Source organism: Tursiops truncatus, chromosome 1 (genome assembly GCF_011762595.2).
Source record: "Tursiops truncatus isolate mTurTru1 chromosome 1, mTurTru1.mat.Y, whole genome shotgun sequence".
NCBI lineage: Eukaryota > Metazoa > Chordata > Mammalia > Artiodactyla > Delphinidae > Tursiops > Tursiops truncatus.
The window spans coordinates 162,668,309-162,686,633 of record NC_047034.1 but is presented as its reverse complement, the minus strand read 5'-3'; the positions used below and the strand labels follow the sequence as shown (position 1 = coordinate 162,686,633).

Genomic DNA, 18,325 nt, shown 5'->3' with positions numbered 1-18,325 from the left:
ATGCCAAATTGGGGGCAGTAGTGCAGGCTTGTAAGGGGGTGCATGGTCTGTAAGGAATTTAAAAGCAGTAAGAAAACCACCTAAAAGTCCATTTGCTTTTTATCATTATGCACCTACAATTCTAAGCAGTGTCAGTGGTAAAACGCTTCTCCCTGCCTCCTTTTCCTCCTGTATACCATGCTACCTAGAAATGTATAGGAACTTATAATAAATAGTAATTATAATCAATATTTAATAAAGTTAAGTAGGAAGTAAGGGGTTGTAATTTTTAACTTAAGTGAGATTTGTAGCTTTTATTCCAGGTACTTTCTCTGTGCACTTTCTGTTTTCTCCAGATCCCTGGTGTGGAAGGCTCACCCTAAGTGGAAACATTTCCTGGGTTCCAGGGAGGCACACAGAGGTCTATTCCTCTTTAGGAGCCATCTGTAAACAGTCCCTCCTCTCTGTTCCTTTAAAGTTTGAGGTTTTCTCCCCTTTTTACCCAGTGTTTAATTCTGATATGTCATAGGCATATTTTCTTCCATTGTATTTGTCAACGTAATTATAGATCGTGTACCTAATCTAAGCCAGCCTTATTTATCAAGTCCAGAACAAGTCCTCTTAAACAGGCTGTGCCTTGTAAATTAGCTTCCCAAACATACATTCTAACTTATGGAGCCCTTTATTAATGTTTTTTGTCAATAGTTACTTTGTATTTATGTAGAATCTGGTTTGGGCTTTCTCTCTACACTTTCTCCAACTTACCTGCCTCTGAGCTATTTTTTTACTATGTAAAAATGAATCATAAATATCATATTTGTCTACTGTGGCCTGTCTTCTATACTTTGGATGGGCTACTGATTTGAGGACAAATACAGTAGTTCTGGAAGCATTAATACATCTCAGACGGTGCTTAAGAGCCTGAGCTCTTGAGTTAAAATGCTTCCTGATACCACTACTAGCTGTGCCACATTAGCCATGTCTAACATGTGGGGGGGGGGGGGTGTTTGTTTGTTTGTTTACACCACCAAGCAACTCGCTGCTACCAGCTGGGTTCCCTACGATGTAACTCAATTCTGACAGGATCTACCTGGAGATAGCATCAGATCCCACAGGTTAAAGGTTCAGTCCTACAAGACTGCCCTGCTGTTCCCTACCCCCAACACCTACTTCAGACGGCAGTGGCAAATCCAGGTTGTCACCTGTGCTTTGGACCAACTGGCTATAGATTAGAGGTTCCAAACACCTTCTCCTTTGGTTCAATTAATTTGCTAAAGTGACTCACAGAACTCAGAAACATTTTACTTACTAGATTACCGATTTATTATAAAAGGATATAATTGAGGAACAGCCAGATAAAAGAGCTGCATAGGGCAAGGTATATGCCGCTCTCCCCAAATCTTCACATGTGTACGAACACAGAAACTCTCTGAACCCTGTCCTTTTTGCTTTTTCTTCACATTGGCATGGTTGATTAAATCATTGACCATTGGTGATCAGTTCAACCTCCAGTCCCTCTCCCCTCCCTGGAAGTCAGGGAGGTGGGACTGAAAGTTCCCGCCCTCCAATCATATGTTTGGTTCTCCATCCTTAGGTGCTTTCCAAAAATCACTTCATTAACATAAACCTCAGGTGTTAGTTGAAAGAGGTTTGTTATGAATATCACGAAACCTTTATCACTCTTATTACTTAGGAAATTCCAAGGGTTTTAGGAACTCTGTGCCAGAAGTAAGAATGAAGACTAAATATATCTTTCTTAAGTATAAATATATATATAAATCACAGTATCGCAGCAGATTACCTAACCTCTCTGAGCGTTGTTTTTCTTATCCATGAAATGAGTAATGATACCTGTTTCTTTTTTTTTGACATTCACATTGTATTTCTAGAATATAGATGATCATTCAAGTTAGAAGTTAGTTAATTTTTTAATTTAATTTAATTTTTTTATACAGCAGGTCCTTATTAGTCATCCATTTTATACACATTAGTGTATACATGTCAACCAATCGCCCAATTCAGCACACCACCACCACCACCCCCTGCCGCTTTCCCCCCTTGGTGTCCATATGTTTGTTCTCCCAATTCATCACTCCACCTCCCCGCCATTTTCTCCTGTTGGTGGCCATACATTTGTTCTCTACATCTGTGTGTCTATTTCTGCCCTGCAAACCAGTTCATCTGTACCATTTTTCTAGGTTCCACATATATGTGTTAATATATGATATTTGTTTTTCTCCTCTGACTTACTTCACTCTGTATGACAGTCTCTAGATCCATCCATGTCTCTACAAATGACCCAATTTCGTTCCTTTTTATGGCCAGGTAATATTCCATTGTATATATGTACCACATCTTCTTTATCCATTTGTCTGTCGATGGGCATTTAGGTTGCTTCCATGACCTGGCTATTGTAAATAGTGCTGCAATGAACATTGGGGTGCATGTGTCTTTTTGAATTATGGTTTTCTCTGGGTATATGCCCAGTAGTGGGATTTCTGGGTCATATGTAATTCTATTTTTAGTTTTTTAAGGAACCTCCAAACTGTTCTCCATAGTGGCTGTATTAATTTACATTCCCACCAACAGTGCAAGAGGGTTCCCTTTTCTCCACACCCTCTCCAGCATTTGTTGTTTGTACATTTTCTGATGATGCCCATCCTAACTGGTGTGAGGTGATACCTCATTGTAGTTCCGATTTGCATTTCTCTAATAATTGTGATGTTGAGCAGCTTTTCATGTGCTTCTTGTCCACCTGTATGTCTTCTTTGGAGAAATATCTATTTAGGTTTTAATATTGAGCTGCATGAGCTGTTTACATATTTTGGAGATTAATCCTTTGTCTGTTGATTCGTTTGCAAATATTTTCTCCCATTTTGAGGGTTCTCTTTTCGTCTCGTTTATGTTTTCCTTTGCTGTGCAAAAGCTTTTAAGTTTCATTAGGTCCCATTGTTTATTTTTGTTTTTATTTCCATTATTCTAGGAGGTGGATCAAAAAAGATCTTGCTGTGATTTATGTCAGAGTGTTCTTCCTAAGTTTTCCTCTAAGAGTTTTATAGTGTCCAGTCTTACATTTAGGTCTCTAATCCATTTTAAGTTTATTTTTGAGTATGGTGTTAGGGAGTGTTCTAATTTCATTCTTTTACATGTAGCTGTCCAATTTTCCCAGCGCCATTTATTGAAGAGACTGTCTTTTCTCCATTGTATGTCCTTGCCTCCTTTGTCATAGATTAGTTGACCATAGGTGCGTGGGTTTATCTCTGGGCTTTCTATCTTGTTCCATTGATCTATATTTCTGGTTTTGTGTCAGTACCATATTGTCTTGATTATTGTAGCTTTGTAGTATAGTCTGAAGTCAGGGAGTCTGATTCCTCCAGCTCTGTTTTTTTCCCTCTAGACTGCTTTGGCTATTTGGAGTCTTTTGTGTCTCCATACAAATTTTAAGATTTTTTGTTCTAGTTCTGTGAAAAATGCCATTAATAATTTGATAGGGATTGCATTGAATCTGTAGATTGCTTTGGTTAGTATAGTCATTTTCACAATATTGATTCTTCCCATCCAAGAACATGGTATATCTCTCCATCTGTTGGTATCATCTTTAATTTCTTTCATCAGTGTTATAGTTTTCTGCATACAGGTCTTTTGTCTCCTTAGGTAGGTTTATTCCTAGGTATTTTATTCTTTTTGTTGCAGTGGTAAATGAGAGTGTTTCCTTAATTTCTCTTTCAGATTTTTCATCATTAGTGTATAGGAATGCAAGAGATTTCTGTGCATTAATTTTGTATCCTGCAACTTTACAAAATTCATTGATTAGCTCTAGTAGTTTTCTGGTGACATCTTGAGGATTCTCTATGTATAGTATCATGTCATCTGCAAACAGTGACAGTTTTACTTCTTCTTTTCCAATTTGTATTCCTTTTATTTCTTTTTCTTCTCTGATTGCCATGGCTAGGACTTCCAAAACTATGTTGAATAATAGTGGTGAGAGTGGACACCCTTGTCTTGTTCCTGATCTTAGAGGAAATGCTTTCAGTTTTTCACCATTGAGAATAATGTTTGCTGTGGGTTTGTCGTATATGGCCTTTATTATGTTGAGATAGGTTCCCTCTATGCCCACTTTCTGGAGAGTTTTTATTATAAATGGGTGTTGAATTTTGTCAAAAGTTTTTCCTGCATCTATTGAGATGATCATGTGGTTTTTATTCTTCAGTTTGTTAATATGGTGTATCACATTGATTGATTTGCATATATTGAAGAATCCTTGCGTCCCTGGGATAAATCCCACCTGATCATGGTGTATGATCCTTTTAATGTGTTGTTGGATTCTGTTTGCTAGTATTTTGTTGAGGATTTTTGCATCTATATTCATCAGTGATATTGGTCTGTAATTTTCTTTTTTTGTAGTATCTTTGTCTGGTTTTGGTATCGGGGTGATGGTGGCCTCATAGAATGAGTTTGGGAGTGTTCCTTCCTCTGCAATTTTTTGGAAGAGCTTGAGAGGGATGGGTGTTAGCTCTTCTCTAAATGTTTGATAGAATTCACCTGTGAAGCCATCTGGTCCTGGACTTTTGTTTGTTGGAAGATTTTTAATGACAGTTGCAATTTCATTACTTGTGATTGGTCTGTTCATATTTTCTGTTTCTTCCTGGTTCAGTCTTGGAAGGTTATACCTTTCTAAGAATTTGTCCATTTCTTCCAGGTTGTCCATTTTATTGGCATAGAGTTGCCTGTAGTAGTCTCTTAGGATGCTTTGTATTTCTGTGGTGTCTGTTGTAACTTCTCCTTTTTCATTTCTGATTTTATTGATTTGAGTCCTCTCCCTCTTTTTCTTGATGAGTCTGGCTAATGGTTTATCAATTTTGCTTATCTTCTCAACGAACCAGCTCTTAGTTTTATTGATCTTTGCTATTGTTTCTAGTTCATTTATTTCTGCTCTGATCTTGATAATTTCTTTCCTTCTGCTAACTTTGGGTTTTGTTTGTTCTTCTTTCTCTAGTTCCTTTAGGTGTAAGGTTAGATTGTTTATTTGAGATTTTTCTTGTTTCTTGAGGTAGGCTTGTATAGCTATAAACTTCCCTCTTAGAACTGCTTTTGCCATATCCCATAGGTTTTGGATTGTCCTGTTTTCATTGTCATTTGTCTCCAGGTATTTTCTGATTTCCTCTTTGATTTCTTCAGTGATCTCTTGGTTATTTAGTAATATATTGTTTAGCCTCCATGTGTTTGTGTTTTTTACCTTTTTTTTCCCTGAAATTGATTTCTAATCTCATAGCATTGTGGTCAGAAAAGATGCTTGATATGATTTCAATTTTCTTAAATTTACTGAGGCTTGATTTGTGACTCAAGATGTGATCTCTCCTGGAGAATGTTCCGTGCACACTTGAGAAGAAAGTGTAATCTGTTTTTGGATGGAATGTTCTATAAATATCAATTAAATCTATCTGGTCTATTGTGTCATTTAAAGCTTGCGTTTCCTTATTAATTTTCTGTCTGGATGATCTGTCCATTGGTGTAAGTGAGGTGTTAAAGTCCCCCACTATTATTGTGTTACTGTCGATTTCCTCTTTTTTTTTTTTTTTGCGGTATGCGGGACTCTCACTGCTGTGGCCTCTCCCGTTGCGGAGCACAGGCTCCAGACGCGCAGGCCCAGCGACCATGGCTCACGGGCACAGCCGCTCCGCGGCACGTGGGATCCAGACTGGGGCACTGGGGCACGAACCCGCATCTCCCACATCGGCAGGTGGACTCTCAACCACTGAGCCACCAGGGAAGCCCCAATTTCCTCTTTTATAGCTATTAGCAGTTACCTTATGTATTGAGGTGCTCCTATGTCGGTGCATATATATTTATAATTATTATATCTTCTTCTTGGATTGATCCCTTGATCATTGTGTACTGTTCTTCCTTGTCTCTTGTAACAGTCTTTATTTTAAAGTCTATTTTATCTGATATGAGTATTGCTACTCCAGCTTTCTTTTGATTTCCATTTGCATGGACTATCTTTTTCCATCCCCTCACTTTCAGTCTGTATGTGTGCCTAGGTCTGAAGTGGGTCTCTTGTAGACAGCACATATATGGGTCTTGTTTTTGTATCCATTCAGCAAGCCTGTATCTTTTGGTTGGAGCATTTAATCCATTCATATTTAAGGTAATTATCAATATGTATGTTCCTATTATCATTTTCTTAATTGTTTTGGGTTTGTTTTTGTAGGTCCTTTTCTTCTCTCATGTTTCCCACTTAGAGAAGTTCCTTTAGCATTTGTTGTAGAGCTGGTTTGGTGGTGCTGAATTCTCTTAACTTTTGCTTGTCTGTAAAGCATTTGATTTCTCCATCGAATCTGAATGAGATCCTTGCTGGGTAGAGTAATCTTGGTTGTAGGTTCTTCCCTTTCATCACTTTAAGTATATCATGCCACTCCCTTCTGGCTTGTAGAGTTTCTGTTGAGAAATCAGCTGTTAACCTTATGGGAGTTCCCTTGGGAACTCCTAGGGGAGTCGTTTTTTCCCTTGCTGCTTTCAATAATTTTTCTTTGTCTTTAATTTTTGCCAATTTGATTACTATGTGTCTCCTTGGGTTTATCCTGCCTGGGACTCTGCGCTTCCTGGACTTGCGTGGCTATTTCCTTTCCTATGTTAGGGAAGTTTTCGATTATAATCTCTTCTAATATTTTCTATGGTCCTTTCTCTCTCTCTTCTCCCTCTGAGACCCCTATAATGCGAATGTTGTTGCATTTAATGTTGTCCCAGAGGTTTCTTAGGCTGTCTTCATTTCTTTTCATTCTTTTTTCTTTATTCTGTTCCACAGCAGTGAATTCCACCATTCTGTCTTCCAGGTCACTTATCTGTTCTTCTGCCTCAGTTATTCTGGTATTGATTCCTTCTAGTGTGTTTTTCATTTCAATTATTGTATTGTTCATCTCTGTTTGTTTGTTCTTTAATTCTTCTGGATCTTTGTTGAACATTTCTTGCATCTTCTCGATCTTTGCCTCCATTCTTTTTCCGAGGTCCTGGATCATCTTCACTATCATTATTCTGAATTCTTTTTCTGGAAGGTTGCCTATCTCCACTTCATTTAGTTGTTTTTCTGGGGTTTTATCTTGTTCCTTCATCTGGTACATAGCCCTCTGCCTTTTGATCTTGTCTATCTTTCTGTGAATCGATACCTGTTTCTTAAGATAATGGATGTAGAATGCTGTATTAGTTTTCTATTGCTACCACAACAAATTACCACAAACTTAGTGGCTTAAAACAACACAAATTTATTATCTTACAGTTCTGTAGGTTGGAAGTCTGCCGTGGGTCTCACCAGGCTAAACCCTTGACAGGGCTATTCTCCTTCTGGAGGCTATAGAGTAGAATCCGTTTTCTTGCAATTCCCGCTTTCTAGAGATTGCTGTATTTCTTCGCTCGTGACCCCCTTCTTCCATCTTCAGAACTGGCAATAGCAGGTCAAGTCCCTTTCACACCTACATCTCTCTACTCTCTGCAGCCAGGAGAGGTTCACTGATTTTTTTTTTTTTTTTTGATGTGGACCATTTTTAAAGTCTTTATTGAATTTGTTACAATATTGCTTCTGTTTTATGTTTTGGTTTTTTGGCCCTGAGGTATGTGGGATCTTAGCTCCCTGACCGAGGATCGAACCTGCACCCCCTGCATTGGAAGGCGAAGTCTTAACCACTGGGATGCCAGGGAAGTCCCAACGTTCACTGATTTTAAGGACTCGTGTGATTATATTGGGCTCACCTGGATAATCTAGGCTAATTTCCCACCTCGAGGATTTTAACCTTGATCATATCTGCAAAGTCCCTTTTGCCACCTACCATAACATATTCATGGGTTCCAGAGGATCAGGACATGGACGTTTGTAGGGGGGCCGTTGTTCTCCCTACCCCAAGTGCAAGGTACTGTGCCTCGCTCTTTGTAAACCCTCAGTAAGTGGCACTCGTTCAAGGCCCTCGGTACTCTGGGAAGTTGCAAACTGAAGACTGAGCCCTGGGCACAAGTAATTTAAAGCCTGGTAGGAAAATGAGAGGGGTGAGGACAGAAATGATTCTGATCCAGAAAGAGTGAACAGAGTCATGTGTGGGGTGTCCACCAAGTGCTGTGGGAAAGTGAGAAGCCTCAGGTCAGTAAGTGGTCTGGCGAGTTTGAACAGAATGAATGTGTCAATAATGTATTTAAGTGCAGAACCCAGAAAGAAATGAGGATCAACTCAAATGAGAATCTTTTGGGGACAATGGGTAAGAAGGAAGGAGAAGGCAGAGGAAAAGCCTCTTCTGCCTCGAGAGTCAGGGAATTAGATTTGTTCATGTCTCTTGATTCTTCCCACTAGTCCCCCTGGACTCACTTGTGCATTATGCAGCAGATATGTGCCAGGCACTGTACCTGGCCTAGAGGATATAGTGAACACAGTACACAGAGGCCACTTCCCTGCAGCTCAGTGTGGTGAAGCAAAATAACCATGTCAACACAGAGCCATAATACAGTGTGGCAGGAGGAGCCCACAGGAAGGATGTGCCTCCTTCCCAGATTTACAGGGTGGGAAAGGCATCTTGAGGGAAGTGCTGATAAACTGCGACCTGAAGAATGAGTTAATCAGGATGCTCTGGGCCACAGGTAACAGCCCAACTCAAGTGACCTTAAACAATAATGACTGGAAGCCCAGGAGTAGGGTAGGCATCAGGGTTGGTTACTCTGGTCACTTTGGCTCCATTTTTCTGTGATTCCCTTGGCTGGGCTTTCCTCTCTCTGTTTATTTCACTCTCAGGCTGGCTACCCTCGTGGTCCCAAGTCCCGGAGTCACATTAGGACACCCAGCATCCAGAGGAAGAAAGGCATCCCTTTCATAGACTCTCTCCTGAAAATGAGAAAACTCCTTTTCCACACACTCCCAGCAACTGGTCCCCTTGCATCCGATTGGGGTCACAGGCTCATTTCTGAGCCAGTACCTGTGTCCAAGTGAATGCCGTGTCCAATTTGGCTTAGATCTAAGTTCCTGAACCTATCACTGTGGAAAGGACAGTGAACTTACACATGGTCTGATTTGGGCTGGGCAGATAATGAAATGAAAATCAAGGTGCCATTAGGAATGAGGGAGGGTGAGGGAAAGAAAGAACAGAGTGCAGGAATGGAAGTGACTTGTTCTCTCCTTCTCCCATGTAAGACTAGTTTCTGCCACTTCATACCTTCTGCTTTCCATGGATTCTGTTTCCTCTTATTTCTAGCTTTGCCATGACTTCTCTCCGCACATGCTTTCAACTTCAGCATCTGTCATTAACTGCCTCACTTCTCCATGTCTCTCAATTCAAATCCCCAAGCTTAATTTACCTCACTATACCAGTCTCCACCTACTTGGAAGTAAGCTGCAGAAGATCTAAATACAAGATTTATTTTGTATACTGCTCTGCCCCCAGCATCTGAACAGTACTTGGCATGCAGTAAGTGCTCAATGAATTAAATATGTGCCAAATGAATGGAAGATCAGCCTTCTAGCTAATCGGCTGCCTTTCAGTCAGTTGCCCTCTGCCAGATTTTCTGTGGCTGAGGGGGTGTCCCTTGAAGGGACTGTTGACATGTCCCCTCTAGTGGTAGGAGCAGAAATTTGTTTGGATATAACTTCTACTACTATTATCTGAACTTCAGTTTACTTTTCTGCAAAATAGGATCAATGAAATCTGCCCTTTATGGCTCAGAGGGGTTCAGTATCAAGTGAGATCATGAATATGAAGGTACTTTATATATTGTAAAATGCCAGGCAGTTTAATTCAATCCTGGTCACTCACATACGCCTGGAAAACACTGATGACAGAAAGGCTGTTTTACCTGTTCACTTCCACTTCTTGATGTTGAGTGATCCAGGAGAACCTCTAATTGACTCTCTTCTTGTCCCTCTCCATTTGCTCCCCCAGGGTCACTCAGGATGTGTCAACTGTCTGGAGTGGAATGAGAAAGGAGAGTAAGTATGAGCTCTGACACCTAGGGGGTGCTGGAGAATGGTATGGGGAGGTTGGGAGAAGGGGACTTTCCTTCCTCTTTGTAGATCTAAGGAAAAGAGTGGACCCAAGAGTGGAGACTGCTGCTCTGTGCTATGTACTTAAGTTTAGTTCATCATTATCAATACACAGTTAAACAATGAATTCCAGATAGATGGAAAGTTGAATGACCTTCCAAACCCTGTTTTTTTAATAAGCTATTGTATTTAAGGAATGATGAGAAATTCTCAGGACAAAATAGAAGAGAATCAATCACTGTTTACAAGATAACCTTATATTCTGTGACATCTACTGTTCTTCAAGTTCTGTGTAGCCTAAGTCCTTATCAACTGGGAAACATGGGATAGAGGAAGTGGGGGCAGGAACTTGAGGAGAGGTCAGAACTGTTCTTTCTCTCTACTTGCAGCTTGCTGGCCTCTGGTTCTGATGACCAGCACACGATTGTGTGGGACCCGCTGCACCACAAGAAGCTGCTTTCCATGCACACAGGACACACTGCAAATATCTTTTCTGTCAAGGTGAGCAGGATAAGCCACAAAGCAAGTGGACAGTGTGACTGGGCTGTGCACGTGGTTGTGTTTGCATGTGTGTGTCCCATGTATACCCTGGGGTCACAGACATCTTTGTGATCTGAGCATCTGCTGGTGATTCCTGAAATTCCGTCTCTTTTCCATGCTCTGCTTCTTCTCTTAGAGCCAAGAGGCCAGCTCCAAATAAATTTATACTTATGTGAGTGGTGATGATGGGAGGTATGGTTCTGAGCATGAACTTCAGTAGCAGGCAGACCTGTGTTTGACTCCCTCATCTGCTCCTTGGAAGCTGTGTGAACTGGGAAAATCACCTGACCCCTCTGGGCCTGTTTACCCATCTGTAAAAAGGAAGTAGCTAAGGAAAATCCCCCACGTTAATGAATAAATGAGTAAATAAATAATTTAACTAAAAAAGGAAGTAGCAATCCACAGCGCTGATGTTACATTACAGTTCAATGAGATGATTGATTTAAAAAGCACCTGTCACAGGTGATTTTAGCTGTTCTACTTTTCATAGGAAATGAGTCTCTGATTGTTGGTCTAGGGGAGTTGAGCTGAGAAGAGGGGAGGCAGGGGACTTAAAGGACTTCAGACCTCTGAAGACCTGTTACGTGGAAGTGACATGAAACTTGTGCCTCTCGGTCCCAGAAAACAGACCTAGGAATAGTGACTTAAGTTTTCAGAAGCCAGTGTAGGCCTGATGAAGGAAAGGATTGTCTAATGCTTAGAGATATTTGAAAAAGGTAAAATGGGCCTTCTGAGGATGTAGTAAATGTCCTAGCACTGAGGTATTCCTCACTGGGCACTTCCATCTGCTAGGTTGAAGGCTGAAGGAAATGACCTTTAAATCTTTCCAGCTCTGAAATTCTGTAATGGATGTATGTGAGAGTGAGGCTGTCCTTTGGAAAGCCTGACTAATCTAAGAAATGTTTTCCTAATTAATATCAAGATGAATTACAAGATACCTGAAGAAGAAGATTCAAGAGCTCAAAACCAACTTATTTCACTCATCAGAGCTTCTTTCCTAAGCTCTGATTCTCATCTCCTGTTCCAGGGACCAATCCTAGATGAATTTCTGTGATTTGAGAGACAGAACAATGCTGATTGACCTCTTGCATGATGAACAGAGACTGCTTTCCTCCCCTGAAAAGTGTTAGGTCCAGTTTAAATCTGTGGGGTCAGATCTGGGGAAGGGACCTAAGCTATCAGTTTGGCATCATAGAAAACAAAATGTTGAGTTCAGAGACCAGAATTGGACAATGACCTTGATACTCCCTGATAGTAAGACCTTGGGCAAGGCACTTATATTCACAGACTCTCAGCCTTCTCTTCTGTTATAAAAAGGTATAGAAAAGGGTTCCTCTCTCTTCTGGTAATAAAACACCACAGATCTATTTATTTAACCGACGAGCTCCCCCTGGTGGCATCTATAGTGTGGAACGAGTATGGCAGTGGCCACAAGCTCTTCCCAAGGGTTCTCCTGTTTATTTCTATTGCGCGTGGGGTATATGTTGTCTCCAGCCAGGATTAAAGACTACTAGTTGTCCCTAAAAATGATCAAATTCCATCTGTGTCATCTAGCCCTTATGCTGGTGAGCTATTAAAGAAGTGCATGTGGAAAGAGTGAATTGTTAAAGTCAAGTGGGGCTTTAGCTACTTAAATGCAGGAAAATGTCAACACCCTCTCCCCCACCCCCCCAGACCCCAGCACCCATTCAGCCTTGTTGTGCGCTGGGAGAAACTTTTCAACTAAGAAAAAAAGATAATTCAATCTTTCAAACTTAAGAAAGAAGAGAATAACTCAACTAACACCACACCCGAATATTTTTCTTCCTCAACACTAGGTGATAGAACTGTATACGTTTTAAAAATTATTAATCAAAGTTATGTTTGTGGCTATTTTGACCTTGCCATATGTGATCTGGAATATTTTGTTCTCAACTTCACCAGAATGATGGGGTTGTCCTTTTGAATAATGGCCACATAAAGATGTATTCTTCTGATGCTCAGCCCTTCCCCAAGTTCTGACTTTTGAGCCATTTCCAGCACTTGCCATTATAAGGAGCGCTACTTGGAGCATTTCTGCATAGGCCCCTTTTTTCTTTTAGAATTATTTCTCAGAAGTGGAAGTTTTAGGTCAAAAGATAGAAATAGTTTTTATGTTTCTTACCTATTGCCAGATTGTTCTCCAGAAATATTTGAACCAATTTAAAACACCCACTCCCTTATAACACTGAAAGTCCTTTTCATTTCAAGACTAATTTATTTCTTAACCCCCAGGTTATTAAGTAGCCATCATGAGGCATATAGGAGTCAGACAGACTTGAGTTTGAATTGACAGTCCTCCTGAATGCTAGTACCGAACCTTAATTTTTAATGGGGTTATTGTAAATATTAACAAGATAAATTACCTGCTCGATGTCTAGCACATGGTAAATGCTTAGTAAGTGGTAACAGCTATGATTATCATCCATTCAGCTCTTACCTGGGGAAGAATCAGAGGAAGAGGGTTCCTTAGGTAGTCCAGCTTGGCCTAGGTCAGGACCGCTCTGGCGAAATAAAGGTGTACATCCTGATTTTGACCTTTGGGCCTACAGGCTGATGCTCGAGATCCAAAGTTTTCTTGGCGGATTGTCTTGGATGGGCTCGTTTTCTTATCTGATGTGGAGAGGGGAAAAAAAGGTGCTAACATCCAGGCTGGTCTCCTTCCGTGGCCTAGCCCCACCACCTGCCAACCTCTTCTTCAATCTCTCCCAAGCAGTTCCTGCCTCACGCTGGGGACCGCATCTTGATCACAGGGGCAGCTGACTCCAAGGTGCATGTCCACGACCTGACAGTAAAGGAGACGATCCACATGTTTGGAGACCACACAAACCGGGTGAAACGCATCGCCACGGCGCCCATGTGGCCCAACACATTCTGGAGCGCTGCTGAGGATGGGCTTATCCGGTGAGGGCCTGAGGCAGGGAGTGGGGCCTGTGCCTCCCCGGCTCCCACTCCATGTCGGTTCCCCCATCCTATCTGCCCTACTGCTTCCTTCCACAGGCCTGGCTCCTTCCCTCCAACAGAGTTCCAGACTCATTTGTCTGCCCAGCACAGTTAGCAGTGAACAAACTCCACTGATTTACTTACCCTATTCTTCACCTTCCCCACTTCTTACCCTCTCCTGAGCAACATTCAAGCCCACTGGCTTTCTCACCATCTCAGATGCACCGTCTGCCTCCTCTGGGCCTTCATACTTGCTGTTCCCTCTAACTGGTTTTCTCAGTCCCAGCTCTTTCTCAACTCTTTCTTACCCTAAGGAGACAGCTTAAGGGTCACCTCCCGAGAAGCACCTTCTCTGACCATCCTATCTAAAATAGATCCCCCACCATTGTTCTTTGTCTCCGTGCCCTAATTGTATCCTCTATAACTCTAATCACCCTCTATAGTTCTTTTATTTTATTTACTTGATGGTTTACTTTTTTGTCTGTGTCCCTCACTGAGTAGTAAACTCCCTCAGCATTTTGTCTGTCTTGTCCATCTTGTCCATGTCTTTCTTGTCCTTGGTTGTGTTCCTAGAGCCCAGCACAATACCTGGCACGTAGAGGCACTTGATACATTTCCCTTGAACCGTCGCTCAATGGGCATATTCCTGGGAGGGGCATAGCCAGCCAGAAATGGTTAAGTGGACTCTCCCCCTTTTCACTGGCCTATATCGTCACACCTTTGCCTCTACTTCCCTTCTTCTTAAAATGGTCTCATTGCCTTTCTTTAGCTCCTTTCTTCACATATAACCTTAGAACTTTTTCCTTATCTCCACAATCTGCTTTAATATCCTTCCTTGAGATGCTATGGGACTTTGTGCCCTCTTCCCTGTTACAGGGGAAGAGGGGTGTCTAAGTCATACATGAACTAGAACTCAGACAGATCAAGTCAAGTCCTCCCTCTGTCATTCAGTGTCTGGGGCAAATCACTTCACCCCCCGGACCTCAGTTTCCTCATCTATAAAATGGGAATTATCATAATATCTCTTTTGTTGGCCTGAGCATTAAAATTGAGATAGTGCCCGTAAAACTTTAGCCACAGTACTTAGCAGACACAATGCATTTGGTCGGTGGCGGGTCCAACTCTCTGTTGCGCTGGTTGACCCTGACTGACTAGACTGTGCCGGGGCAGCAGGTAGAGGCTAAGAACCTAGGGCATGGGGCAGGAGCCTAGGCACTTAGGGGCAGGCACAGTCCGGGGAGGAGTCCTAGCAGAAGGTGAACACAAGCTGGCCTTCCAGAATACACAGGATTTGGATGGGCAAGGGAAAGCAGAGTGGACTCCCCAGCTTGAGCAGAGTCTGTGAAGGCACGGGTAAATGTGCCACATACAGGACACAGTTCTGAGGCTGTAACTGACCCACACTTAGAAAACTGAGGAGCAAGGTTGGAGAGGTATGTGAAATCATGTCTTGAAAACCAGACTGAGTAGTTTGATAGAAGTAAACAAAGAGTAAACTCATGCGAAAAGTATTGAGGAATCTCTGCAGTTTTTTGAGCAAGAAAGTGATGCAACAAAAACAATATTTTAGGAAGAGCAGTCTGGTGAGGATGGCTTAGAAAGATAAGTGAACAATGAAGAAATTATTGGAGATGTTTAGGCGGAGGTGGGTGAGCACATGAATGATGCCCTCGCCATTCTCTGGATGTGCCTGTGTCCCAGCATCAAAGCAGTTCCCCAGTAGGAGTGTGCTGACGCTGGGTGGATGTTTTGGCCTGACTTTACCACCCGGATGGGACTTGGGCTTGTCCTGGCAGTTGGTGTTTCTAGGTAGCTCTTAGATGATCTCCAGATTTTCTTTTCTGTCACCTCTATACTTCTTTCATCTCCTGCAAGAAACTAGGTTAAGAATAGAATTATTCTTAATCAAGGATCAGAGCAGAGGGGTTAAAATGCAGTCTTTCCAGCTCTGCACTATCTCAGTGCTGCACTTACTGCAGTGTCGTCCAGGCAAGTTATTTAGCTTCTTTGAACTTCTAGTGGTACCTAGGGATGGTGTGAGAATTTAATTAGATAATACATGTATAACACTTAGGAGCAATACTGGACACAAAGCAATTTCTCACTAAGTGTTAGTAGTCAGTAGTAATAGTACTTAGTAACAATAATATTGATATCTGTTACAAAAAAAAAGGGGGTTAGTAGTATCTACCTTAAAGAGTTATGTTAGAATAAAACAGAATGTGTGTGAAGCCTACTACAGGTGCCTGGCACACAGTGGGCACTCAAGAAATGGGAGTAGTTTTTGACATTATTTACAAACAGGTTCAAAGCCACTCCCAATTCCTTTGCATTTGGGCCTTGGCTTCTCCCCTGCCTTCCACCCATGGACACAACCCCCAACCCCCTGTGTCCTCTCTCACAGCCAGTATGACCTTCGGGAGAACAGCAAACACTCGGAGGTGCTGATTGACCTGACAGAGTACTGTGGCCAGCTGGTAGAGGCCAAGTGCCTCACCGTCAACCCCCAGGACAACAACTGCCTGGCAGTGGGGGCCAGTGGGCCCTTTGTGAGGCTCTATGACATTCGCATGATCCATAACCACAGGTATGAATAGCGCGGCCTCCCGTGGGCAAGGGGACCCGGAACCTGCTGCCCCTTTCCCTCATTGCCATGCCCTCTTCTTTTTGAGGTGGGTTGTTTTTGCTTTTTGTTTTACATTTTTTATTTCTTTAATGTTGTATCTATTTTATTTATTTACTTGTGGCTGCATTGGGTCTTCGTCGCTGCGTGCGGGCTTTCTCTAGTTGCGACGAGCGGGGGCTACTTTTCGTTGCGGCACGCGGGCTTATTGCGGTGGCTTCTCTTGTTGCGGAGCACAGGCTCTAGGCGCGTGGGCTTCAGTAGTTGTGGCACGTGGGCTCAGTAGTTGCGGCTCGCGGGCTCTAGAGCACAGGCTCAGTAGTTGTGGCGCACGGGCTTAGTTGCTTCGCGGCATGTGGGATCTTCCCGGACCAGGGCTCCAACCCATGTCCCCTGCATTGGCAGGCAGATTCTTAACCACTGTGCCACCAGGGAAGCCCTGAGGTGGGTTTTTGTAATTTTGTGATTCTTTTTTAAAATTTAATCCATGCTTATTTTGGAAAATATGAAAAGTATATTAAAGAAATTACCCATACTCCATTACCTGAAAGAAATCACTGTATATAGTATTTTCTGCTTGTTCTTTCACTATGAGTGTGTGTACAGAGTATACATCTTATACATGTAATTCCTTTATTTGTACATATAATTCTACTTTATTCTTTTTTTTTTTTTAAACAAAAGTAGAATATACTCAGAATCTCCACAGAAGTCCCAGACCTGAGCGGCTCCGCCAGCCTGGGTTTTCAGTGGACTCCTGGGACAAGTGCAGAAACTTCTGGCCTGCATTACTTTCATTTGTGGATTTGGGTGACCACTATTGCTCTGCACACACTGCATGACTTAGGGCGGGCCTTGAGCTTTTAGCTTCCTCATCTGTAAAATGGGAGTAATAGGGTGGCCATGAACCAAGACAAGTAGGCGGGACCTACTTATAAAGCACTGTAATATATGTGTCCACAGCTGTCTAGTTGGTGGACCTTTGGGGGTGCTGAGATAAGGAAGAAAGGTACCTCCTCCTGTATCTCTCCAGGGATATACACTTGGGTTTTTCTCCAGGAAGTGTGGTATGGTCTAGCCAGGAGTACTGTTAGGCCTTATAACCTATATGGTTTGCCTTCCCACCAGAAAGAGCATGAAGCAGAGCCCTTCAGCAGGTGTGCACACCTTCTGTGACCGGCAGAAGCCCCTTCCGGATGGTGCAGCCCAGTATTACGTAGCAGGTAGGGCTCAGCCCAACTCTGGCCCTAAACTCTTGGCAGGGTGCTGATTGTCTGTGGGGCAGTGCAAGGAGGCGGCATGGCATGGTGACCAAGAGCAAGGGGTTTAGAATCAGACAGACCTGGGCTTTGATGACTGTCAGTGACCAGCTATCCTACAACCTTTGGTAAATTACTTACCCTTGAGGAGTCTTAATTTCTTTTCTGTAAAATGGGGTTGTAATGACTCAATGAGATAAAGCATATAACACAGTTGGCCCAGTTCATATAGTAAGGGCTCAACATTGGGAGGGATTGGAAGCCTCACACTAGGGTAACAGGGCTGTTCCCTGCAGGTCACCTGCCAGTGAAGCTGCCCGACTACAACAACCGTCTGAGAGTGCTGGTCGCCACCTATGTGACCTTCAGCCCCAATGGCACAGAGCTGCTGGTCAACATGGGAGGAGAGCAGGTATGGATGGCTGCCCAACGTGGCCCTGCCCTTCCCCCTCCCACCCTCGTACCCAGCAGCCAGGGCTGTGTACCCCACACCCCCTACCATGAGGCAGACAAGAAGCCTCATTGTAAATGACGTTACTGTGAAATGTGGAAGCGCCATGGCATCTTTGCAATATTCCCAGAGAGGCGTCAGGCTTAGAACTGACAGACTTGTCTCCAGATGCTGGCCTTTTGTTTACTAGCTGTGTACTGTGACTTTGAACAACTCTCTTCATTTTCCTGAACCTTGGTTTCCTCATCTTCTATCTTCCTAGGAGGAAATCCTGGGGCTCAGAGCATGCAGCCAGGCTGCAGTTTGGGGCCAGCTTTGGGAAGTGTTCTTTGATAACGGCAGGTTGCTAACCCTTCTGTTTACAATCTCTCAGTCAGGATATTTAGTAAGCCTTGCAAAAATTCATTTACTCTACAAAGTCACTGAGTACTTACTCTGGGGGTAGCATTATCATGAACACGAGGGAAACAAACGTGAAATATGATCCATCCTAGGCTGATGGG

The 18,325-nt window shown here is 42.6% G+C and overlaps 1 protein-coding gene across 6 annotated transcripts in view; it reads left to right on the top strand.

Annotated features, from left to right (window-relative positions):
* The window catches only part of WDTC1 (WD and tetratricopeptide repeats 1), a 72,436-nt gene that overhangs the window by 42,119 nt on the left and 11,992 nt on the right, over positions 1 to 18,325 (top strand). For 4 of the 6 annotated variants that reach the window (XM_033840143.2, XM_033840153.2, XM_033840137.2 and 1 more), the window contains exons 4-9: positions 9,888 to 9,934; positions 10,378 to 10,489; positions 13,260 to 13,450; positions 15,894 to 16,076; positions 17,241 to 17,335; positions 17,668 to 17,783. In XM_033840143.2, coding sequence (XP_033696034.1) covers positions 9,888 to 9,934; positions 10,378 to 10,489; positions 13,260 to 13,450; positions 15,894 to 16,076; positions 17,241 to 17,335; positions 17,668 to 17,783 — 744 coding nt within the window. The remainder of the gene's footprint in view (positions 1 to 9,887; positions 9,935 to 10,377; positions 10,490 to 13,259; positions 13,451 to 15,893; positions 16,077 to 17,240; positions 17,336 to 17,667; positions 17,784 to 18,325) is intronic. The other 2 variants (XM_033840159.2, XM_033840145.2) reach the window with 1 other exon arrangement.